Source organism: Sinohyriopsis cumingii, chromosome 15 (genome assembly GCF_028554795.1).
Source record: "Sinohyriopsis cumingii isolate HCF-2022 chromosome 15, ASM2855479v2, whole genome shotgun sequence".
NCBI classification, from domain to species: domain Eukaryota; kingdom Metazoa; phylum Mollusca; class Bivalvia; order Unionida; family Unionidae; genus Sinohyriopsis; species Sinohyriopsis cumingii.
Genome location: NC_142975.1, coordinates 142,057,148 through 142,084,368, shown reverse-complemented (window position 1 = coordinate 142,084,368; position 27,221 = coordinate 142,057,148). Strand labels below are relative to the sequence as shown.

The 27,221-nt window shown below is 34.3% G+C and overlaps 1 protein-coding gene across 1 annotated transcript; it reads left to right on the top strand.

Annotated features, from left to right (window-relative positions):
• The first annotated feature begins 142 nt into the window (after positions 1-142).
• On the top strand, positions 143-13,703 carry LOC149782943 (alpha-tocopherol transfer protein-like). Its single transcript, XM_089935186.1, has 7 exons — positions 143-290; positions 7,100-7,487; positions 8,709-8,773; positions 9,856-10,055; positions 10,320-10,430; positions 11,972-12,095; positions 12,379-13,703. Exons 1-7 carry the CDS (start codon positions 143-145, stop codon positions 12,522-12,524), a joined length of 1,182 nt encoding a protein of 393 aa, XP_089791312.1. The 3' UTR covers positions 12,525-13,703.
• The last annotated feature ends 13,518 nt before the right edge of the window (positions 13,704-27,221 follow it).

Below are 27,221 nucleotides of genomic sequence, written 5' to 3'. Positions count from 1 at the left end.
ACCTAGCAACATTTTAAACTTGTCCCTGGCAGCCAAACAATTAACTATTCCATCCCTGAATGCGAACATATGTCTAGACCTACCCAATCGCTGTTGTGAAAGTGTTCTACACTTTTATTTTGTTGTGTTTTCCGCTGAAAGCATGGCAGATAACTATCAATGCACCCTGGATAAAGCAAGTGTTGGTAAAGCAAGAGAGGAATTGCACGAGATACCCGAAGAGAGACTTGGAGCCTTGCAGACTTTTAAGGATTATATTAAACTGCAGCCATGGCTAAAGACACCTATAGGTGAGTAATTTCACGATATTTTTCTTCCAACACACACAAACACACACACACACACACACACACACACACACACACATTGAAAGAACGGTTTAAGGACAGGTATTTCATAGAAAGTAGTGGCGGAGGGTAAACAGTATAATACAATCTCATACGTGTTATTGCTGGGTTTGTTTAGTTGGCTGGTGTTTATTATTTAATTTCCTTTTCTTTTCTTCTTCTCCATTTTCAAAAGTCTGCACACAGTACCAGATAAATAAGGCCTCCACAGAACTTAATGGACACACGCTTCTGTTAATAACACTGTTATTTATATGTTGTTTTTTATTATTTGTTTTACTTCATTATATGCTATCAATAATGTGACATTTTATGTTGGACTTGACCTTGTCCTAAATCACGTTCATTTTCTACCTGACCTGAATTATTGATTTTGGTTTTGCAGTAAACATGTTTATCTCAAATCTGAGTCTTGAACTATGGAAATTCCTTATGAATTGCAGTGTCTACCTGTTATTTGCTACACATTTTACGTTTAATTTTGGTATCAGACTTCAAATTATAACTAAGATTTTATCTTGTAAACATTATGAACCCTCAAGAAGGTTATTAAACATTAGGTATTTTTTGTGGAGAAAATGTTACTTGTGACCTGAGGTCAGGCCGAAGACTGTATAATCTTATTACTGGAAAAATTATTCATTCGTGCTTTAAGATCTTGGCAAAATCAATTGTATTATATTGTATCCAGCAATTCATTTTAGTTGGAATTTATTTCTTCAAATTATTTAATTCAAATGATTCTTCTCAGGAAATACAAAGTGCTCTTCAAATATGGAAACAGAGACTTGAGTTTATAATGAAGTTTCAAAGAAGGATTTAATTCTTGGATTGTATTATTGTGATGCAACAAAGGACTGTTGGCGTATCAGCATTATATGAGCCACCACAGACACATCAACACTTTCAGCGTTATATTTAATTTGGATCTCCGCTAAAGTTTATTCAGAACTTTAATTGTTACATGTGTCTGTAGTTCTTAGATTGTTTGGAATTTAATTCGCAATACCGCAAGTTCCCTTTTTAATTTCTATTTCGTATTCTAGGGAAGTTAATTATTTGTTGAATTTTAGAAAGCTCGTTGCTTCTCATTGTTTTCTGTTTCTTATTTTAAGACCACAGAGTCATAATAACACTCAAGGTTACTTTACCTCTTGTAAGATGTACAACTCTAAAGATCATATGATGACCATAAGATGGCTATTTTCCAAATTTGTAGTTGAACATACGGAGTGAAATAATAATTATAGGTTACTTCATTGGTTTGGGAGAATATTAAGCAGTTTTTCTGAGCAATACTGTTCGAGGAGAGAAGTATTAATATGAAAAGGGGGTTAATATTTTGCTATACAAATGTAGTAACCTACTTATTTAATACTCATTTTGCTTTTCTACCTAAGACTAAATAATAAAAAGAACACACTACAAAAAAAAAAAAAAAAAAAAAAGGTAATTGAATTTATGCTGGATTCCAAAGTAAATACACAACCGTAGGTTCATTAATACACATTGGTAATATTAATAAGTACATAGCATCGCCCAGCGACCTTTACATACAGATGCGCGCTCATGTCGTTCGTTTCAGAAATAATTCTCGTCTCGGTATACATTAAATTTAAATTTATAATCGTATTTTTAATGAATGTGTATTGAAACATCTTTTGAAGATTGTCTAGAATGGAGGGATTTTGTTTTACTGTCGATCCAGCTAAATTCTTTAGTTCTAGTTGTGTTGAACTTGGTTTATTAGATGGGTCAATTCGGTACGATGTACATGTAATTGGAGCAGTGGAGGGAATGTAGTCTTGATGCAGCTGCACACGTGTTTCTGTTTTGTCATTGATTGTTTGGTATCATAATCTGTGGAAAAATGAATTCTTCTAATTAAAATTCTCAAAAAGAAGCAGTATTAAATAGTGTTTGCTAGGGAATAACACACTCAGTTCGTTCTGAGTGCAGTAAAGAGAATGTGATTACTGTTGGAAATGTAGTCGAAAGTACAGTACAATTTCGCGGTGTGGATCAATATTTAGAACCCAGGTAATTGTGATTAGCAGAAATAGCTAAGAAAGCTCATTTTGAGGAAATTCAATATGCATAAAGATAAATTTATTTATTGCCATTGTTATTACCAGCTAAAGACGACACATGTGTATGCTCTGTCACGTGCATTTTCTTTATCGGAGAGACCCCAGCTATTTACGTGACCTATATGACTTATATCGCTACTATAGATCCAAACATTGTCTCAGAAAGGTAAAACGGGGAAAATCGCAAAGCACCTGCGCTGTGACAGCATATTTCGTGAGCAGAAAAAGACTTCTTCGTCGTCTTGGCTTATTTGGTCCGATGCTCTTGGTTTTCTACCAAAACCTGTTTTTTTTTCAGTTGCATTTTTTCAGTTTAGTTGTGTTTGGACTGACCTGAAAAAATGGTACTTATCTCAGCGATACGAGATGAAAAAATGGTACGTATCTCAGCGATACGAGATGAAAAAATGGTACGTATCTCAGCGATACGAGATAACCCTTAAGCTTAATATGCCTTTCTAATCTAATGTTATAGACCCTTGAGAGCATGGATCATAGTCTGAACCATTCGATTTGAGAATAGTTACAAACAATTCTCCTTAGTAGCTGTTTAAATGATCAGAATGGTATTTTCAGTACTTTGTGTCTCATGTTTGTTGTGCATATTCTGGATATCACGTTCATTAGTATGCTTGGTTACAAATTTCCTTTGTGAATCAGTGAACTCATCCATGTCGTCAACATTATCATCACTTCGAGATTACTAACAAGCGAATGTCAAGGAACAAATGTACACCGTTCCATCTACGTTCTTTCCAGTCGACCTTCCGAACCTGTTTGCAAATTTCTTCCATGAAAAAGTACCAACCACTAGAGATAAGCTTGACAACACAATTTCAGTTGACTAGACGTCTCCATGCAGTTGCGATACAGCATTTCAACGGCAACCGTTAGAAGCATTAGAACCTGTCTCTATGGATTTAGTATGTACAGTCGTGATGAAGAGTGCATCAAAGTTAGGTGAACTTGATCCGATTCCGACATCACTGTTACTTGAGTGCTTAGATCTAATATTGCCTTCACTAATTGATGCTTTTAATACCTCTCTCTCATCCGGGGAATTCCCATCATTTTTCAGAACTGCCATTGTAAAGCCTCTGCTCAAGAAACCATCACTAGACCATAACGATTTAATGAACTACCGCCCAGTTTCTAAACTCCCATTCATGTCAAAAATCTTAGAAAACGTTGTTCTATCTCAGCTTGTATCTCATCTGAATTCCAACAGTCTTTTTAGCATTGTGCAGTCTGCATATCGCTCTGGCCACACTACTGAAACTCCTCTTCTTAAAGTAGTTAATGACATTCTCTCTGTTTTGGATAGCGGAAAGATTACAGTCCTCACCCTCCTTGATTTGTCTGCAACATTTGACACACTAGACATTGATATATTACTTCACAGTCCCCAGCATGTATTTGGCATTCATGATACAGCCTTACTGTGGTTCAAGTCCTACTTGGTCAACAGGACACAAATTGTGTCTCCAAATGGAATACACTCCAGCCCAGTTAATCTATGTTGTGGTGTTCCACGGGGGTCTCTTCTTGGACCTGTTCTCTTCATTCTATACACTCAGCCGCTCTCGTGTCATAGATCATCATCCATTGTCTCACCAATTGTACGCTGACGACACCCAAATATAAAAATCTAGCCACCCAACTGAAGTGGATGCTACCACCCAAGGTGTAGAGATGTGCATTTCCGATGTGAAATCATGAATGACATGTAACAAGCTGCAGGTTAATGATGATAAAACTGGATCCATTGTGATTGCAACTCAAAGACTTTCTCATTCACATTATTTACCTAAAACAATGAATATTAGCAACACCAACATTAAATTCACACAGTCAGTACGAAACATAGGTGTTATTCTCGATAGTACTCTCTCATTGCACCAACATGTCATGAACATATGCAAGGCTGCATATCTTGAGTTGGGACGCATCAGCTCCATTCGCAATTATCTTTCAGTTGATGCTACTAAAACACTTGTGTTTTTCTTAGTACTTTCAAGACTGGAATAGTGTAACTCAGTTCTGTCTGGTTTGTCTCAATATCTACTCCAGAAACTTCAAAAAGTTCAAAACACAGCTGCTCTGATCGTCCTTAGAGTACCATGAGCAGAGCACACCTCCCCTCTGCTCTGTACCCTACGCTAGCTATTCATTTAATCCAGAATCAAACACAAAATTTGTTCTCTGTGCTACCTTTTACTGACGGTTTCCAGTCCAACATACCTATCCGACCTCACCCATATGTACACACCAGCAAGATACTTACGCTCCTCTTCTGAGACTCGTATTCTCAATATTCCCACTATGACACAAAGACACACAATGATCTCATTCAAGAGCGCTCTTAAACTCAGCTATTTCAACTGCAAGAACAGACTTAAAGACCTAATAATGTTTCCTTACCTTAAATATTTTCGGCATGTTTTATATTTTCTAATTTCATGGTGGATTTGTTGTTATAATCATATCATTATATATGTTTTCTTTAGGTGTTGTCTAATGCTTTAAAGCGCTTAGAGCTTCTAAACAGTAGGAGCTATATAAAGTCCTTATTATTATTATTATTATTATTATTGTTGTTGTTGTTGTCTCTCCTTTCCAATGAACCAAACAGCTTGTTTAGTTCGTCCACAGACAAATTAATAAATCAAAAGCTCGCGAGTGTGCTTATGAGGCTCCATTGTTTACAATCAAAAGTAGTTCCTAACACATGATACTATTTTTAGATACTCGTGTCGTGCAGTATGAAGTAGTTCATTATTTATAGGTTACTGCATTTGTATGGGAAAAAATATGAACTAATTTTTCGAACGGAAAAACTGCATGACCTTGGGAGTGCAGTATATCCATCCGACAAAACGAGTTCATGTTTTCCAATACAAATGCAGTAACCTTTTTATTATATGCTTATTTTTTTTTTCTTCTACCTAATGCATAAATATATTAACGAAATACACTACGAGAAACAAAGTAACTGAATGTATGCCGTATTCCAAACTAAATAACCAGCGCAGATTCATCATTACACAACAACAACATTATTACTGCGCACGTAACTCCGCCCAGATAAAATTGAACTTAGTCGCGCGTTCGACATAACTTTCGAAAGAAAATGGCGTGCCTAGTTAAAACTGAAATTCGGAGTCAACTTTTCCATTTGATCAGAAATGAATAGATTTTGTTATTTTTTCGATTCTACGAAATTTCATGATTAAGGACTGGATTAATATGAGACAATTCCACATGAAATACATCGGATTGTAGAAGCGAGGTAGAAGCGTGTTGACATCTGCAAATGTATTTCCGTTTCTATCATTGAATGTTTGAAATCATAATGTGGGAAAATATGAAGTCTTTCAATTGCAATTATCAAAAAGACGCAGTGGATTTTAATGCTTTTTTCATTTTGATTGCAGTAAGGCGGATGTAATTGCACTTATATTCGAAATTACAGTACAATTTAGAAATGTGTAATCAAGATTGAGAACCTATTACATGGCTCATGTAATTCGGATTTGCTGAACTAAGAAAGTACATTTTGAGGAAATTCAGGATGTAAAATTGTAAGTACATTTTTTTTGCCATTCTTATCACCAGCTAAAGAAGACAGTATATGCCTTATCACTTGTATGTTATTTGAAAGGACCCTTTCTTGCGTCTGTTGTATAGCTAGCCTAAATCCAAAACATTGTATCAAACCAATTAACGCGGAATGGGCCAAAACAGCTGGTATGTGGCAGTCCACGAATCATCTGCTTTACTTCACTGAAACAAATTTAAACAGCCACAACGTAAAACGCCTAATACGCGAGTGTACATGATTTGTTTACAAATCAAAAGTGCTGGCGTCTGCGTCCATTGTTTGTTTACAATAGAAAGTAGTTCCTTTATGCACGTGAATGCAATATGTGTATTTGCGCGCGAGTTCAGTATCGGGTAATGTTGTACGATTCTGACAATGTAAAGTTAACGGAGAAAAAAATCAGCATATAATAAGAAACAATACTGCACCATTCTGAAATGTAAAGTTCATGGAGAACAAAAAGAGTGTATAATAATAGTGCATGTTTCACCAAGCTCAAGTTTGCTGATAGTGTTAAAATCAATAAGAAAATGGTTAAAAGCTACCGTTTAGTTATCACCGTACAATTAATTAAATACAATTTACCTAGCAACTTTCCTGTATGATCCAACTATAAATTTACGACAGCACCCATTGCATTTCAGTTTCTTGTTCTGAAATTTCCCTTGTTATCTGATACATGTATGTCTTTTTAAAGTCTAGGCTGCAGTCATGATAGATTTCTTATAATAATTTTGGAATGGAGAATTTTCCCAGTAAACGGGAACAAATATTTAATTAAAATTACGCGGTCTGATATTTCCTCAATTGTAGTCGTACTAAATTTACAATCGAGTGGAACTGGAAATTAGAATTCTGTCACATTTCTTGCCAATAAAGACTTGAATTTTGTCAATATGTTAATGTGCATTTTAAAAAGAAAAAAAAAACTATTACTTTATACTTGAACAACAAAAAAAACACATTTGATTAAGGTATAATTATCACCTTCCGAAATAGGTTTAAGTACATCATTGCATACTTTCTTATCAATGCATAACATACCCTTTAAACTATTTTAGATTCAAAATTTCTGCTGAATTTCTTGAGGGCAAAGAAATTCAGTCAACTGGAAGCAAGGGGCCTTCTTGAGCGATACTGGGTCAGAAGAAACAAATATGCCGACTGGTGTAAAGACATCGATCCAGCCGATCCTCAGAACCTGAAGATCCTACGAGACTCGTTTGTTTTTTTGCTTGGATTTCTATCCGTTTGTCAGCCTGTCTGTCTTTCTTCTCAGTTAGGCAGTCAGTGTCCCCCATGCAAACACACGTATGGAAACATAAACATACACTGTCTTGCACAAAACAGACACACAGTTGGTAATGCTTTTTACGTATCTATATTTGGTATCAAACTGAGCCAACTTAGCTGCATGAACGATTTTTTCAGGACCATAAAGACAAAATAGCTGAAGACACCACGGTAACGTTTTCCAGCAGTAAGGTTTCGAATGCAGCAACTAATAATCCTATCTTATATGTTCAAGTAAGAGACGACATCTATATATGTGATGATTACCCTTTAAGAGACACTTTCGTTCTGATCATTATTTTGGTATTTTCACAACCTCGGTCATAGTTCTTTGACGTCGTTGAGCCTACTAATTTGTAACTAAAGTTTATTCGGGGATCAACAAAACCATTTTGGTGGACACACTGAAGTGCCATATTTACGCGTAGTTTATTTACAGAAGCTTATTTGTATAACAAGATGTCGACATTCTTTGTTCCCACTTGATTGTTTTCGTTAATTCCTAGTCAAAAGAGACACCTTTGAAAAGAGACTAAACTATATCATGCCTACACGAGCAGGTCGGTCTTCGCTAGCTATGGGTCGTCGATCCACTTTCTTTAGAAGTCAACTCTTGATATATTAGCTAGCTGAATGATATATACTGCTCTGCTCTCTGATTTGTTACATTTAAATTGGATGACTGTTATGAATAAACATAGCAGTCTCTATTAACAACGACATAGGTTGCAAATAAGTTTCTCCAATGGAAACATCTAAAGCAACTTTTAAATGTGAGTCCATGATATCGCCTTATTGAATACCGAAAATGTCACGTAACGAGCTCTCTCAATGGTTAATTGATTTTGTTCTGCAGGGACTAATTCAGTTAGTGATACGGGTGCAGCGATACGCCCCAAACGGTATTAAGATATACTAAACCCATATTGCAACACAAGAACATTTAATGAAAATAATAAAATAAACATTATAACATTTAAGACCTTAAAAATAGAATATCTCTAAGTGATATTGCCATGTAAGACTTCAAACGAACATATAAAATTAGCATAAAAATGAAACACGTCTACAAATACCTGACAGCAGCTTTTAATGTCAACTGAATAATTTTGAACATTTATAAGATTTAATATCTTTGTTGTTATCGTTCTTTCTCTTGTAAATTTTCAAGAGTGTGTTCTTTCTGCTGGGAGTCCGTTACGGTAAACTTGCTACTGACCACAGCACTAAAAATTGCGAGATCGGCTGCTTACCGTCTGCTAATTTGTAATAATAATGACTGCATTAGAAATACTTCTTTGAACTAAATCGCCTCTTGATGTAATACTTAAACAACAAATTATTTTAACGAGAGTTGTATTTCTTTCTGAATTTCAGTTTGTCATATTTTCCTCTCCCAGGTCGAGACAAAAATGGAAGAAAAGTGGCGATAGCAAGACTTGGTAAGTTTAAATACTCATATATATATATATATATATATATATATATATATATATATATATATATATATATATATATATATATATATATATATATATATATATATATATATATATAAAACAAACTATTTGGCCAGGACGATATTTTCTTGGCAGGGTGTTTCCCTTCGATTTTCAAACTAACGATATATTCTTGAATCAATTTATATACCGTTGTTTAATTATTTCATTAATGAATCCTCGTCTGCGTACTTTCGTATTAAACCTATACTGCTTTGATTCACATTTCATACTCAATACAAATCTGGCAGCCCAAGCTTCGAAGGCTGTAATTTATTATAGATCAAGGTAATTACATATTTGCAGATTTCCTAGGAACGTCGGATAAATTTGTCCCAGAATATATATTTGTGTCTGTTTTCTTAAAATAGACTAGCGTGTAATGTACATGACACTTCTCCATTTCTGTTTTTCTTGTATTCGGGAAATATATAATTGTTCCTTAAAGTTTTTCTTTTTCTTCTTTTCCCAAATCAAGATTTTCGTCTAATAAACTCATTTTTTTAAAGTTATGTCTGACTTTTTTGTAATAATAATAATGATAATAATATAAATTTCGATGTATTATTTGTCTTTGTAGTTCAGCGTGATATACCTTTAATATATATTTGAGATGGACGAGTAGGGAAATGTTTTCAGGTACCGGGTACAGGTACCCGGACAGGTTGGCTTTATCCGCTCCCATTTATTCCAGTTTCCCCACCCTCCTCTCTCATTCTCATTTTTGTCAAACATGGAACGTTTTACTTTTGTTTTTTGTTGATGTTTCATTACAAACAACCAGAAAGGTTGGGTGTGGGACCTGACCTGGTAACATCACATTTTAATCTGAAAACCGGTAGGGCCGAGTATTTCCGGGTAGTGCAGTACCCGGCCGGGTACCCGTCCACTCCTAAATCTTATATTATTAACTAATATATATATATATATATATATATATATATATATATATATATATATATATATATATATATATATATATATATATATATATATATATATATATATATATATATATATATCAGGTCAGATTGATACAAGCGGGAAATCATACAGTTACGACCAATTAATACGCGCAGCCCTGCCAGTTTTCGACGTGATGCTTTGTGATGAGAATGTGCAGGTGAATGGATTGGTTTTTCTCATGGACTTCACGGGTTCCACCATAAAACTGCAGTCTTGGATGGGGCTGGAGAACACAAGGAAGTTAATGGATTTAGTGCAGGTAAGTCTGGAACTGGATAACACGAGAAAAGTGATGGATATCGTGCTGGTAAGTCTCGTTTAAGAAGAATATCGTGCGTCTCTCAGTCGTATAAAAATCTGCTTGCGCGACTAGAAAATTTGAAAATTGGACATAATCCACATAATATGTATTATTGTACAACACAACAACAGACTAGTGTCAATATTTTTGTAAAGAAAATGTGTGCCTTTTTGAGCATTGTTTGTAAATTAGAAGTACATATATCAGCTGTCTTCATTTCAGAAAGCCTACCCAGCAAGAATCAAACAAATCAATTACTACAACACCGGCGCTGTCTTTGAAGCGGTCTTTGGTATGATCCGTCCATTCTTGTCAGAGAAAATCAGAAGCCGGGTACATGGATCTGTGTCTGCTGTCCGTCGGCCTCTGTCTTTGTCTCTCCCCTTTCTCTTAAAATAAGTAATAATAGAAAAGAATGATAAGTAAAAAGGTTTGCAAATTCAACAAATAATTTATTTCGCTAGAATACAAAAGTAAGAAATATACCCAAGAAACTTACGGCGAATTAAATCCCAAATAATCCTATAATTATAGACACAAGTCCTAATGTTTAAAGTTCTGAATAAACTTTAGCGGAAATTCAAATTAAATCCAACGTTAAAAGTGTTGATGTGCCTCTTGTTACCCATATAATGCTGACGCGCCAACAGATTTCTGTTGGATCACAATAATACAATCCAAGAACTAAATCCTTATCTGAAATTTCAGTAAACATTCAAGTCTCTATATCCAAGAATGTTATTTTTGAAGAGCACTTTGTATTTCCAGAGAAGAATCACTTGAATTTTATAATTTGAAGAAATAAATTCTAGCCCGAATAAATTACTGGACGCAACATAATACAATTGATTCTGTCAAGATCTTAAAGCATGAATGAATAATTTATTCAGTAACAAGATTATATAGTCTTCCACCTGTCCTCAGGTCACAAATAATACAATATTACCTGATATAAAATAACCTTCTAGAAGGTTCATAATGTTTACAAGAATAAAGATTTAGTTATAATTAGGAGTCTGTTACTAAAATATAATGTAAAATGTGTAGTAAACTACAGGCAGACCAGGCAATTCTTTAGGAATTTCCAAAGTTCAAGACTGAGATTGAGATAAACATGTTTGCTACAAAAGCACAAATAATAATTCAGGTCAAGTATTAATAGCATATAACGAAATAAAAAATTAAATTTAAAAAAACTAACAAACAATGTAAATTAATAGACATAACAATGTGCAGTCAACGATTGAGCGAAAGGTTTCACGAACAAGACCACGGTCATTCTTAACTTCAGAATGTTAAAAGGTTCTTGGATACAGTCTGAGAGTTTATGTATTCAAACACTTTTATTTAATAGGTTTTTAGCATGCTAAGCCATAAAGCTATCAGGGTTTCTTGTATGTAATATCACCATTAACATTTTAACATGCAACTTTTCCTTATATGTGTTCGAGCCGATTATGCTGGATGCATATATTGTTCAATCAAAATGTCAACACTTACTGTTATGATATTGTATAATGCAACATTAGGACTTTGTCAACACCTATTGTTATGATAAGGTATAACGGATCATTGGAACTTTGTCAACACCTCTTGTTATGATAAAATATAATGCAAGATAAGGAATTTGTCAACACTTTTGTTATAATAAAATATAATGCAAAATTGGGAATATATCAACAATTTTGTTATGATCAAGTATAATGCAAAATTACGAATGTGTAATAATACATTATATGATGCAAAATTACGAACGTGTAATAATAAATTATATAATGCAAAATTTAGAATGTGTAATAATACAATGTATAATGCAAAATTTAGAATGTGTAATAATACATTATATAATGCAAACCTATGAATTTTCTTTTCAGATTAAGATACATGGACAGAGTATGGTCAGTGTATACGAACAAATCGATATGTCTGTGCTGCCAGATGAATATCTACCAGATGATTACAAGGGACCTTCGGCAGGATCTGTTAAAGATATCGTTGGTCAGTGTAACTTCATTGGAACTAAATAAATTAGGTGTTAACGAGTTTTATATTTTATAGGTATTACTGTTTTCTGTGAGAGAAAAAAATGTGCTTCTTGTCCATGTTCTTTTCTTGCTATTGTTTATAAGTTTTCGTTTCAATTGGTGCAGTCGTTTAAACTACGTTTATGTGCAACGTGTTTATTTATTGGTGTTTTTTAAGGATAGTTTTGTCTAAATTAGTATATACAATTATAACACTATGATTGATGACGTAAATAGGAATTTTTCTTTAATTTCAGAAAACTTTATACAAAACGAACTTCTGGAGCCTAAGAACATAGCCTTTCTTCGAGATCTATATAACGGACCATATGGAGTGGACATGTTAAAGAAACCAAAAGATGATGAACCGCAAGCTTCGTTCAGAAAATTAAACGTTTCTTGACTATACAAAATGTTAGCATTTAATCTGTTAGGACCTTTTCCATTTTCTAAATTTCTGGCTGCGTAGGTACATACCTAATAATTGCCATGACGAATGAAACCTGAGAAGGATGAAAATTTGCTTTATACAAAAAATGGATCATATTGGAAATATGGACGGTATATGCTTTATCACTGCATTACCTTCTCGAACATTCTCGTGCTTACAATTTTCAAGAAGAATGGAATAATGTAACCCTAAATTTGTCACATAGACCGTTTGGCCAGAGACAAAATGAGTGTGATGGGAGTGATGGGAGCAACTTTACATATTTGGTTTACACCTCCGCTCATAAGTTTAGTATTTTCAATTTCTAAATAGAAAGTGACTCATGACAATTGAGGTATGGCATGAAGTGTTTCTTTCTAATATTTTATTTGCATTCATATTCTTAAATATAGTTTCACAAATGTAATTCAGTTCTAGCCAAAGTTGAATCAATCATTGTTTTTTTTTTAAATTTTCTTTGTCTTGATTAATGCTATGGAAAAGAGTGGACTTTATTTTTGGGATGTTTACTTTCGCATCATTGCGCAAGCTATATTTAGTACGCACAATTCGGATGCTGTGTATTGCCGTTGCTACAGCCATCTCAAACGGAGTTCTTTGAAAGCTAACAAGTGCAGTTAAACGTAATTTTAAGTCTACACTGAATTGTTCAGTGCAAGCCTAATGTTTTTCGCTTTATGTTAAGGTAAGGAGACTTTCAATGAGTGTTGAGATGTTTGGAAGCTACAATATGCCATTTTCACTTAGACCGTCGTTTTTCATTCACGAATGTCGGAAAAAGAATCCCACAATGTAGGATAGCAAAACTCTAACTTACGATAAAACTTTTCGTCAGATTCTCGGAAAATCATATTTTCTGACATATTCTTACTCTTGGACGGAATTTTGCTATTCAACACAGATGCACATGAACGGTTCTATTAATCTAATCAAGCAGGATAACCGCTTGGTTAGAATGATACGCAATGCTCTCAGAGACCATTTCCCGTTTCAAAAGCAAGCATGTGTATCAAATGTTTTAAATGAAATTAGAAAGTTTAGTCGGTCAGATTTTCTGCATATTTTATCTAGAGAAGGACACACTATGATATTTAAATCTAGGAATGTAGAGGTAGGAAAATGAACTTGTCAGAAAAAGAGCAAGGCAAGCACGTTATGCTGAATTTCTGATACTTTTTAAGTATTGTTGTTAGGTTACAACCTTCAGATAGAATGATAGAAAATGGGTTTTTTAATTGTTAAAGATGAAAAACTCCAAATACCTTGCAGCTTTTACCGCAAACGATATACGAATGAGGAAGTGAAATTTAGTGACAACTCTACAGCGTAACCTAAGACACAAGAGAACAAATAGTTATTTTAGTGCTATAATGAGAAGTTTCTCATGGTCTCATTATGTAAAATATATTTAATGTAATTTATTGTGGTAAATGACTGTTGTTGTAAAACGTCTTATCAAATTAGGTGTGCCCACCCCCTCTTCCAGGGCCGTCGAGAGTGATCACGGGCCCTGGGGTAAGAAATTCCCGAGCCTGTCCTAGTTCTTGTTCAAACAAAAAATTCCTTTGATAAAATTAAAAAGTGCTGTTTGCCCCCCCCCCCCCCTTTACGGGTCCAGGCCCCTAGGTACATTAAATAGCAAGATTCTAACTCCAAGTTTGTATATGTGTCACAATATGGTTGGCACTTTTTCTTAGCGCATTTCAACTTGGCAAAAGGTGAAAGTCATGGGGTTAGAGAGCAATAGTAAAACAGCCAATTTTGGGTCAAACTATATAGAAACATTGAGATATCATTGCACAAAGACTATAAGTTTGTATTAAAATGTTTACATATTGGAATACTTCATTATGTGGATATACAATCTTCCGCTGAAATTATATTATATCATGTCCAATCCATGCACTTACATAACCCTTGGGAAGCATGAACTTCAGTGTTGGTTTTGAGCATCAAATTACGTAGGCTCGGCAAAATCAATATTCCACTCCACATTGCAATATTTGCACAGTGTTGAATTTCTAAATAAAATGTGAGTCCCGACATTTAACCTCTGGAATATTGTGTTATCAATAGCAGAGGCCAGGAATGACTGTGTTGGCGGGAATCTTTTTTTTAAAAAAAAACTTTTAACATGTACCAGCGGGTATCTAGCTCCGATTGATTGTCACAGGGTACAACTGCGAAACCTTGAGTTCATTACGAATGCCCAGGTTTAAAAATAACATAACAAACTCAAACAATTATGGATATAAAATTTTTGAAGTGAACTTTTGAAGGTTTTGCAGGTAAGATTATTTTTTACAATTTTCTCAACAAAAAGAAATTAGGATTCAGAAATTTCAACAGGAGTGTAGATGTAGAAAAATTAGTTTATTAGAATAGGGTCAATGCCAAAACATACTGAATTTCGGCTACAAAACTTTGGAGATGATAGCCTTTGCAGATCTATAGAAGAGGGACTTCAAGGATTTATTTAAATAAAGTCTCTTCATAACGAATCTATAGGTATATAATAATAATATTTATTGTTTTTATGTTTTAAATAAATTGTCTGTATAATAGCGGTAAGTGACGATGTCAATTTAAAATGTAAAATGAGATAAAATAATGATGTGATTGGAATGACAACCAAACAAAAATGATCCATGACGTATTTTCTAAGAAATTAGCCATATAAAAAGAGTAATGTTCACCGCATATCCGCAAATGCATCGCCAGCTTTCCAATTTACGGACAAAATATGAAACTGACCAATCTGCAAAGTATGCAAACTATTTTCGACTACATTGTTCACACATCCTGCTATCGTCTACCAGTAATTCAAATTCTTATGCAAAAAAGTGTTTCTTTTACGAATTTGGGGAAATGAGACGGAACACACAAGTTTGGAATAATGCATGATCTCTGTTAATGCGGGTCTGTAATTATCTCCAACAGTGGACATTCTGACATTGTCTGAAATTTACCAAAAAAAAGGCTCAATTTAAAGTATTAAATTTTTTTTCATGCTGCTTGATGAAATGATTAACAAATTATTATACCATTTCAATACATTAAATTCTCTTCCGTAAACTATACGATGAAAAACCTGTATAGAAGAACTGCTTTTGTAACCAGCTAAAACTGCTTGTAATGTAGAAGTGGCTCGTATATAAAGCTAATTTTGCTTAAAACGTATTACACTGAACATTGATAACTAAAAGCAATCATTAAAAAGGTCGCTGCCTAACAGAGGTGGCTGGTATTATTTGCAAAAACAAGTGTATTTTGAGTGAATACTTGACTATATAACAATATTTCGCTCATTTAGAAATAATTTCTGTTTTTAATATGTGACTGACGTGGAAATTATGTATTTTCTAGGGGCATTTATGCTCCGTTTCTTGTGCTGTTTTTATGTTCGTCTCGTATTTTACCGGAGAGATTGTAAAATAAAAAGACCTAATATTAAATGTCTAATCTGCTTGATGAGTTATATAAAGAGGATCACGATAAAAATATATCTCATTCCGTCTTGAAATATGTTCATTAAAAAATGCAGTGAAAACTCATCACTGAGCTGTTTCGTCACAAAGACTGCACAGCTTCGCAGACCTCACAATACTTAAATAAATCACCAACTTTGACTACTACAACTGAAACGACTAAAATATGTTGCTAGGTCAAGCGGAAGTATAGAAAAATATTTGTTCAAAACTAAATTAATTTGTTAAAAGTTCTGTTATTGATACTGTTATACGTTATTTATGTGTCATCCATAAATTATTTATATGTTATTAATATATTATTTATATTTCATCCATATATTATTATTTCATGCATGAATTATTTATATTTCATCCATATATGATTTATATTTCATACATTAATTATTTATATTTCATCCATATATGATTTATATTTCATACATTAATTATTTATATTTCATCCATATGATTTATATTTCGTCATATCTTATTTATATTTCATGCATTAATTATTTATATTTCATCCATCTTTCCATCTGTGTACAAGGTTGTCATTTATATGGTTAATTTTCTATGATATATTTAAATTTCCATTATTGGAACGGAAAAACTGTCTTAAGTGGTCTGGTTTGAACACAGGTGGTTTAAATTACAATGTATAATTTGCATTCTTCATAATATTTTTGTGCGTGCAGGTTTGGCAGTTTCTTTGTTGGTGTTACCAACTTCAAATTGATGTGAAAATCAGACCTATTGCCAGCATCCTCAACTTTCTGGCTATGTTCTGTTTAGATAGGGTCAGGTTATTCACACGGAATGGTCCCTTCATCCGACAGTTTTCTACTTGATTTGTGCGATTTGGGACCTGTTTGCGACAAGGTGAAACTACAAGCTGTTCATCTTTGTCTCACCGGCCCCGGACCCAGAAGCTTCGGTAGTGGTTGCGCTATAAATTAGTAGGGAGAGTATGGACCTTTGCTTACCCCCCCCCCCCCGCCCCAACCTCCGCATGGTCTTAGTAACGCAAATAATATAGAAAATACGGGGTCAGAGTTGAAAGATAATTCTGATACCCATTTCAGATGGGACAAGTCCTGGTTCCACCATCTACTCGTGTTAGCGATAGACCCACGCAGGAAGATTACGGCAAATCGTCTCAGACAAATAAGATCGCTTGTGTTTTGTACCTGCCCGGACTGTCTTCTTCATTCTGGACTCTTAACAGAACAGCTTTGAGAGAGAAATAATTCACATTTTCGATCGTGGAGAGAATCTCGAGAGCAAAATGGTGCTCCAATTTGAAGGCTCGTGAGAGCAAGTGGCGTTATTTTCATGGACTGGTGTAGAGTAAATACCATTGTCCCTTTGAACATTTAATATTAAGAGGTTAGTGTTAGGACTCACCGGCCTGGTGTCAGGATGATGTGACTGGGTGGGACATCATGCTACATGTCTACGGCATGATGCCCCAGTGCTAGACATCACTATAAACTGTCACACTGCAGACATCGTAGCAATATGACTGAAAAATTGTTAAAGCTACGTTAAAAATCACACACATACACACACACAATTTGAACATTTCGATCCACCAAATGTCTGACATTGTTCCTCTGACTCTACGATGAGAAGGGCCTGATACCGATTGCAATCAGAGGCTTCTGCTCCATGATATCTGACACAATCAGGTACCACGACAAAACGAGATACCGGCCATGATCAAGATCTGTCAGACCTACCAGACAATTTTAATTTGAATAGGCCGAAATCTCTCACCCTCTTTCCGAAATGGGTTCTGCCCTAGGTCTTAACATGGTTCAACTAAGACAAGTTCAAGCCGTTAGCGAGGACCTCGTTGAAGCTGATATCCTGCAAAACCTGTCTCCTGGCTGCTTTAGCTTCAGATTGCAGGGTGAGTTACATGTACTCCACTTGAATGCTGGAAAGCAGAATAAAAGCTCTCAAGCCCCATCTTTGTGGTTTAGGGGTCAGGGGCCAGTTTTTATGTCCAAATTTAATGCCACAATCAGCGACCTAGTATAAAAATCATAAAAAAAATCAAATACACAAGTGAGGTCAAAAAGGTCCATATTTTTAGATATCTATATTAAAACAAAGCATAAGAATATTATCCACTAGACCAGAGAAGTCAATGGCAGTTCGTAGCAGAAGAAGTGTATGCACCCCAACCCCTATTTTATACGTGCATTTTTCACATCCGAAGGCCATTTTTTACAGCTTGTGGTGCTCACAGTGCAAACGCAAGCCCTTTCCCTGGATGAAAATTTTGAAAAACACTGTCTATTAAATAACTTGATGCAATTCAGAATAGTTGCCATCCAAGTCATTTTTGAGATATTCTACTTGCCTTCAACCCACATGTCTACTGCTATGGGTGGCTAGTTCTTCTTCTTAGCAAACTATTGTTATTTCACTATCAACATACTGCAGAGCAACTATGGAAGGTATACATGCCTGACATCAATTTCAAGAACAACACAAGCCCGAAACACCTAGTTAACAAATATATCCATATCTATAAATAGTAAATAATAATAGCTGAAAAAGTCACACCATAGCCTTAAGTTAAGAAATTTGCCAGGGGCCAATTTACGAAACTGGAGCCAGCCACCTTAAGTGGGTTATACATTCGTTGTATTGGGACGTCTCAAAATATCAAAGACGCCTCATGAAGATTTCAGTTCATGTAAGTAGAATGATTTCTGCAGGCCTCGTGTTCGAACGCAACGTTTCGCTTTGAGACATCATAGAAGCTGTTGGCTGGCATGCAGTCAATCTCTTCGAGTTTTTGTCTCAGAGATTTACCGTCGCAGAGACAAACTTTGAATCTAGTTGGTCCTGATATTGCGTACCAGATGACCACCAGACCTAATTAAACCAACAAAACCTCTTGCCTTTGCTGGATTCGCTAGTGAATTTTGACGGAAAGAAGATTTCATTAATCATCTTTTTAACCTGATAGAGCGGTCACGGATTACGTGATTATGATTGGTTTGCTTTAATCAGGATAATTGGTTATTGTTCACATGTGGAATCCAATCTTTCTTCCCCAGAAGGATACCATAGGTATAAGTAGGATGCTCAACATAGACTATATGATATAGACATAAAAGACAGATTTTAATTTTTTTAATCTTTTAGTATGGCTGGATTTTGATCTTACACAATTCAATATACCACGTGACATTTAGTTTCCTCATATTTTTATGGGTGAATAATAATATTCCATGTTATGGGTAGCCTGTTCACATGAAATTGCGGCTGCTTAAACGAATCTGTCACATCGTATTCCTGGAAAATAAAGGTCGTGAAAGAAGTTACGAACTCTAAATTACAATGTGCATAATACAGTATTCAATGCGCGTGCGCTCGTACTGACAATATTCCTAGCTCCAGTTTCACCAAAACAATTCTTCCCGGTAAATCTGGATTTGAAAAATTTGATTCATTAGATTATGGTCAGTCTTACATTTCAGCCAGAATCAGACCGAGACTTCAGTTCAAGTCCAGACGTTAAGATTTGGTGGTAAAAGTCAGGCCTGGTTACAGGTTCTATGAATGAATAAAACAAGCGTCCAATGTCTGTGTACAGTTTTCCTCCTTAGTATGCTTCAACTTGAGAAAATGTCACAGAAAATGACTAAATCTTGGACCATAAAATATGTCTTTAAGTTAAGGATTCTCGAGGGAAACGGTTTTCAATTGTACAACTTAAAGAATAGGCTTACGTTTTTTTTTTCCAGTAGCTTCAACAACTTTATATGCCCCGCTGTGATAAAAGGATGCCATATTGTTTTGCTGTTTTGCTAGTAGTAAGTGTAGCTAAGACGCAAAACAGATTCACGGATGGGGGTCAATCTTCTAAAATGGAAATTTGCTACATGATAAATATCACGTAATCCAGGTGTGGCCTTGACTTAACTTAATAATTCTTACCAGTTTTTCTATTATTAGGTGTTTACCAATGAAAATTTAAAAGAGTCAGGTCAAACAGAACTGAACGTACTTCTTAAAAAAAGTCAAGTCCAATAAACAATATTACGTTACAGTAGCATGTAATAGAATAAATAAAATATTAAAACATCAGAAAAACAATTATATTTCAAAACATTACTATTAAATTAGGCTACTACGCAAAACAGACGCCTGGATGAGGGTCAACCTAATTTCTGGAAAATGTAAAATTCCAGTAAACAGCATTACATTACTATGAATGGAATAAAAAATAAATAAAACTAACAAACAAACAATAAAATCAAATCCATTATAAATTAAATAAAATATACATAACACTTCCCCCAAAAATAAAAAGAAGGATTTATGTGATAAAGCTTTCTTTTTACCATAGATTAATTATAATTGAGGTTTTCAAAAACAAAATAAGAACTCTTATGAATTATACACAGTGTAAATGAAATAATACATGTCTATACATGGGAACCTGCATCTGCTATTAAATTATCTTTTCCCTTGATGTGCCTGATTTCAATATTGTATTCATGTAACAACAGACACTACCTTAGTAGTCTTTGATTTTTAATTTTCATCTTGCCGATGAAAGTAAGGGGGTTGTGGTCACTAAACACAATAATCTGAGAAGGAGCTGAACTAATGTAAACTTCAAAATGTTGTAATGCCAATACCAAAGCCAAACATTCCTTCTCGACTCTTGTGCTTATTTAATTTCTTAGAAAAATAGCACACTGGATGATCAACACCATTTTCGTCTTCTTGAATCAATACTGCTCCAACCCCAACATCTCTTGCATCAACAGAGAGTTTAAAAAATTGGCTGAAATTTGGTGTTGTAAGAACTGGCGTGATTTTAATCATGGCTTTTAACTTATCAAAAGCCTCCTGACATTTTTCAGTCCAAAGAAACTTGTTTTTCTTGCAAAATAAATTTGTTATGGGTTCAGCAATTATAGAAACATTGGAACAAAAATTCCGATAGTATCCAGCCATACCTAAAAATCGCATCAGTTGCTTTTTACTGATAGGCTCTGGGAATTCAGATATAGCCTTGACCTTACCATCTATAGGTTTAACTTGTCCATGTCCCACGATATGTCCTTGAAAAGTTACACTAGCACGGCAGAACTCAATTTTGGATAAATAAATTGTCAAACTTGCATCGGTGAGTCTGTCAAAGAATTTCCGAATTGTTGCTAAATGTTCTTTCCCGGTGTCGTTGTAGATGATGACATCATCGATGTAAGTATCACAATTATCTACACCAGAGGTAATCATATTTATGAGACGTTGAAAAGTACGTGGCGAACCTTTCATCCCAAACGGCATTACGTTATATTGATAAAGTCTATCTGGAGTCACAAATGCCAAAATTTCCTTTGCTCTTTCAGTCAGTGGAACTTGCCAAAATCCTTTCAGAAGGTCAAATTTGGTGACATACTTGGCATTTCCGATCTTATCAATGCAGTCATAGATTCTTGGTAATGGAAATGAATCTGTTTTTTTTTTGTTACACTGTTCACCTTCCTATTATCAGTGTACATACGGAAAGTTTTATCTGCTTTTGGAACAAGTATACATGGTGAACTCCAGTCACTTTTACTGGGCTCTATAAAATCATTCTCCAGCAAATACTGAATTTCTTTTTTCAAGCATTACTGTTTGAGAGAGTTTATCCTGTAGGGTGTTGTTTCACATGTATGGAATTTAGAATTTCAACGTCATGAACAATTTTGTTTGTTCTTTCTCTTTTTCCAATTTCATTTGTTCTTTCTCTTTCTCCAATCGCAACTGCAAGTGCATTTGTTTTTCTTCGTTATCTTTCTGAAGTTACAGCTTCCTCAGCTCTAATTCCATTTTTATTTTAATTTTAATTCCTTTACTTTCATACAAGTGTCTGATACAGATTTTTTCTGATCGAATCCAAAGCACTTTTATCCAAAACATTCTTTTCTGCCAAATACTGGGCTAAAACATCTTTTATTTCTTGCTTCGTTAAGGAAGCTTTTGCCTCAGAAAGATCATATTTTCTGGAAAGTTGAATTAATTCATCTTTTTTCAAAAGGTCTAATCGTTCCTGGGTTAGACCTGAAAGAAAGATTTCCACTTTTGATGACATTGTAGAAAAAGCTTGCTGATTTCAATAAAGTTTTCAAAATTGTAAAAGAATATTTGGGATATTTTTTAAAGATTTCAAAAACTAGGGAAATTCAAATTTCAAAAGCAAAGTTTTCTGAAATATTTTAGCCAAAATTCATATATTCCGGAGGAACTCCCGATTTCTTTTTGTTGCGTTTAGTCTCTTAATAAACGCAACAACGAAAAGGAGACAACAAGCTTTGTAAAATTTAACAAATAATTTATTTTCCCTTGAAAAACGAGGTAAAAATAAGGAAAAGAACTTACGGTTTTAAGAATCAAATCTAAGAATAGTCCAAGAATAATCCAAGAATAAAAAATTAGAAGTCATAGTAACAAAACGTTCTAATGCATTTGAGTTCGAGTCCCGACAAAAAAATCCAAAATGGAAGGCGATGACGTATGCTATAGCCAGTGTTGTACTGATGTATTTACAGTTCTTTGTTGTACCACGGAAAATGATCCGGTATTTGAATTCCGAATAAAATTTAAATAAATTTATTTGTCCAAGAATTCTGTGTGAGCACTTAAATATTCTCCAGGGAAACGAATTAACCTTTTAGAATCCAAATAATTTGAAGAGACATTAAAATGTAACTCCAACTGGTCACAACACAAAAAACACCATCTTGACGTCGAAGTGTTTAAAAGCCCAACAAACGTTATGTCTCAAAACATCACTATTCAATTTGCGCAAAACAGACGTCTGGAAGAGGGTCAACCTAATTTCTGGAAAATATCAAATTCCAATAAACAATATTACATTACCATAGCATGTAATGAAATTAAAAAAAAAAGACTTTAAAACTAAGAATCAAACACTTAAATTAAATTAAATATACATAACACTAATGGAAGTAGAACCACTGACCCACAGTAAAAAAGAAAACCAGGAAGAACCACTGACCCACGAGACGTTAGTGGCAAGCTTTCTCACATACCCAAATTTGCTTGGCCTGAGACTCGAACCCAGGTGTTGAAACTTATTTATAATATCAACAACGCTATAAGTGATTTAAAATTTCTTCTAAATGAAACTACCAATGAATACTTACGAAAATATTTTTAACCGACAGCCTCGTCTGTTTCATTTTCTTATAAAAAAACGAAAACACCAATTATCGAATCTAGTACAGTAAATTTTGAAGATGGCGAAAAACGTGCACAATATTTATTGCATTTAGAGCAAATGAGAAATAAACGTCAGAATCTGTCCCCAGTATAATTACATAAAATAGTATCAAAGCAAAAATACAATTATAATCTTAGAGTTGGTTATTTCTTTGCTGAAAGTCAAAGATCTTTTGACAATTGTAGTGACGAGACCAAAACAGAAATGTATCTCCTGCTGATAGCGAAGCTGCCTTACACACAAAGCTTCCATTACATAGAGAGAAAAACAGGAAAGTGTATAAATGAATAAAAAAATGAGAAAGTATGAAAAATAATAAAGCTTTTCGATTCGATGGATTATCTGTATACTTTTATGACGTTTTAAGTTTGGATGTTCCCATTCTTTTACTAAGGCGTTTCCGAGGCAATTTAGTTGCTGGGTAATTCTTATGACAAAGAAAAATGAAGACATTATTTTAAAAATATATTATACTTTTCGCTACTAAACTGTGGCCAACAATTAGCTGCAAAAATGCATTTCAATCCGCTATAATAAAAAAAAATCAAAATTAAGAAATTAGGATTGAAATGGATTTGTTGAAGATTGATATATAAATGAAAGAATAAAAGCTATATTCCATTTTATTATTTAAATAATGAACAGTTTTAATGTTGTTTCTTTCAGTTGATTTTTTTAAACAAATAAAAAAATATTCGATTGTGGTGATCTTAGGTAAGGGTGGAAGTCCTATTATTTTTACCAATTCAACAAGGTTTACTTCAAGGTTCTCTTTTGTATCTTTTTTTATTTGTATTATCTCAACAGATCGTCTCATTAGCAGCGAGGACACATCATGATATTACGGATATAAATATTTATTATACTGAGTTTTGTTCAATTGTTTATCACCATTGAACATTTCCTACAACCTTTAGGCAGGGTTTTGTTTCCTACGTTGACTCTTCTAGATAAATTTGAAACACTGGATGGAACGAAAATCAATTTTGATAAATCGGAATGTTTCAAACTTGCTCTTTGAAGAGATCAAATCAGAATTTTTGACAGAAGATTCAATAAAGTCGTCTTCACCCATGATACCTATTTTGGGAATTAAAATTCCCTTACTGATATCTACTATGGGAATTAAAATTCCCTTACTGTGCAAGCAAGACCTGATGAAAATCAATATTACTCATATATCTGATTCAATCTTGAACACTATAAAAATATGGAATTCACGTAATATGTAATTCCCTGCTAACATTTCTATTATGAAGTTTATTTTATTATCAAAATTAACTCGCATAGATTGCTCACTTTCAAACCCGAAAAGGGAATTTTTTATCAGATTTCAAAAATTGTTTCATAACTTTATGTAAAGTGGTAAAATTGATAAAATACACAAAAAGTACAAACCGAAACTTTTTAAAACGGTGGTTAGATTCTTCATTTTGTTAGACACATCTTACATCTTGATTGAACTCATGTTACTTATATATGCTACAAATTTCAGCAAAATTGAATAGTTTATCTCACAAGAGCTAAAATGTTAAGGAGAACAACAATAAAAAAAATGAGAGAAAAAATATCCATGAAGGATCAGTTTACTGGGAACATTATCCAAGTATTGCGTGAGCGTACCTAAATGAATGCTGCAACAACATTGAAATTGTACTGATCAATTCCCACATAACAGGTAATAACGCTAATATTATGCATAAAAATTAATTTCAATAGAGCATTATCTATGTCTGGGATATTTTTAAATAGAAAACTGTTTGTTAATGAATTTTTAAAAATATTGTAATACAAATACTGACTTTGTCACATATTATAAAGTACGTAACGCAATATCACACCATTGAATAAATTAATCTTGACATATCTGTCTATTCTCTGAAACCTTAAATTCTACGCCTAATGATTCAAAAATATTTTTATGATATTAAAGTAAAATGGTTGCAGACATGACAAACCTGAATCAACATAAATTTGCAATATTTCTACAGACATCTGAAAAAGATTTTAACTCGTACCTTTAACAAGTGGAACAGAAAACAGAAAGCAAAATTAGAAACTTTCAGATAAAATTCCTGCACTTAATTCCCTCTCCCTCCCCAAACAAACAAAGTTTTGCATCAAACGCCAAGGGCTGATAAAGTATGTGCTGGTTTTATTAAAATGAACGATATTATTTTGACCACATTTTGACATTTTACTCAAGTGTACTGTTTTTGGGGGGAGGAGGGAATAGAGAATTTTTTAAGACCTAAATTAGATCCAAGAAATACTTCAACTCATAACCCGGTGTTTCTCTGTTTAGCTGCATGGATGAAGAAAATATTGTTTTAAACACAAGATAAGCTATAAATGGCGGCCAGTATAACTGGTGAAGAAGAACCCTGGAAAGCTTTGGTAAGATCCACCGACACACGGGAAGCTACTGGCAAGCTTTCTCACGTACCCACAATGACCGAGAACCAAGACTCAAACCCACGCAGAGAGAAGTGAGATGGCATTAATCCGTAACAGTGAACGCTTTGTACCACACGGCCACTCGGGTCCTCCTTCCGTAGTTAGAACAATGGAGGAAATTCTCTACAGCAGGTCCAGCGATTATCTCGTACAGGCCAAATCAAAGTGTGAGAAGAAAAGTATAATGGCATGAAAATGACAATGAAATAATTACATTCTTCATGATTAGGTGGATTTTAATTAGTTTGACACATGCTATCTAACGACTTCACCCGAACAGAAACCAAAGGAAGTACACGTGCTGCACGAGTACATTTTTGTTCTGTTAAAAGTCGTGTTATAAGCAGTTGGTTTATAATGTATGTACTCAGTAATTGACTATCAAAGAATAACGACGATACACGGTTTGATGTGTGTGAATATTTGCAAGAGCACACAAGACAGAATGTAAAAATACACGGCCTTGTCTCTCGGCCTCCAAAACGTTTATCTCGTGCAGACCGCCAAACGTCTGCATACACCAAGCCGTGTAAGATCCCTGTAATAAAATGTAGATACCTTTGTTCACACACGTCACCTTTCCCTCTCCTCCTCAATCGTTTTACCGACAAATCCGGGTTAGAGAACCTGTTCAGAGAAACTTACTTTTAGAAACGTTCCCGTTGTTTCGCACCACCCACCCTCACACATTTTTGAGGGGTGGGGTTTTTGGGGAAGGGGTACGTCTAATTTGATCCCCTTATCAACCGTCCCTGGTTTAATTGTACATCAATTGCAAAACGTAATGTTGTCATCTAATTTATGTACTAGTCATATTATAAATTACATGTATACGAAGGTAAACATTGTCAGCAGAAGAAATAGAATTGTCATGCTCTTTACGGTAAAATTCATTATGATAGGACGCATAAACGTATTTTTTATTAACTTTTTTTTTATATACATTTTCAGGCTGATTTATTTCATGAAGTAAAATAATACGTCTTTATTGAACTGTCTTTCTCACGTTCAAAGAATGTTATAATAGCAGAATGGTGTACCAGGCACTTAATGCGGTAAACAGAATGGTGAGCCGACAATGTTTTACTGTCTTTTGCACCATGATGCAACACAAAACCGTGTTACAAAAGCAGAGAATATTTCTGTCTCTCACAAAGTAAGAAAGCAGTGTATACAGCAAAAAGTATATTTTTTCAATGACGTCATGCCTCTTTCCGCTTCCTGCTCATGTAAGGGTTGGGGGAGAAATTTGCGGAAACGTAGAAAGCAACACTTTTAAAGCAAAATGTATGCTCTATAAAGAAAACTAGCTTTAATTTACTTCGAACAGATTGATCTTATTCATTTCATACATATCCGTTTTCAGTTAGACAGGGATTATATAGCATCTGCCAAAATACATTGGAATTTGTATACAAGGTTTCTATGGTCTCCAGCCTAAAATAAGTACACACACAC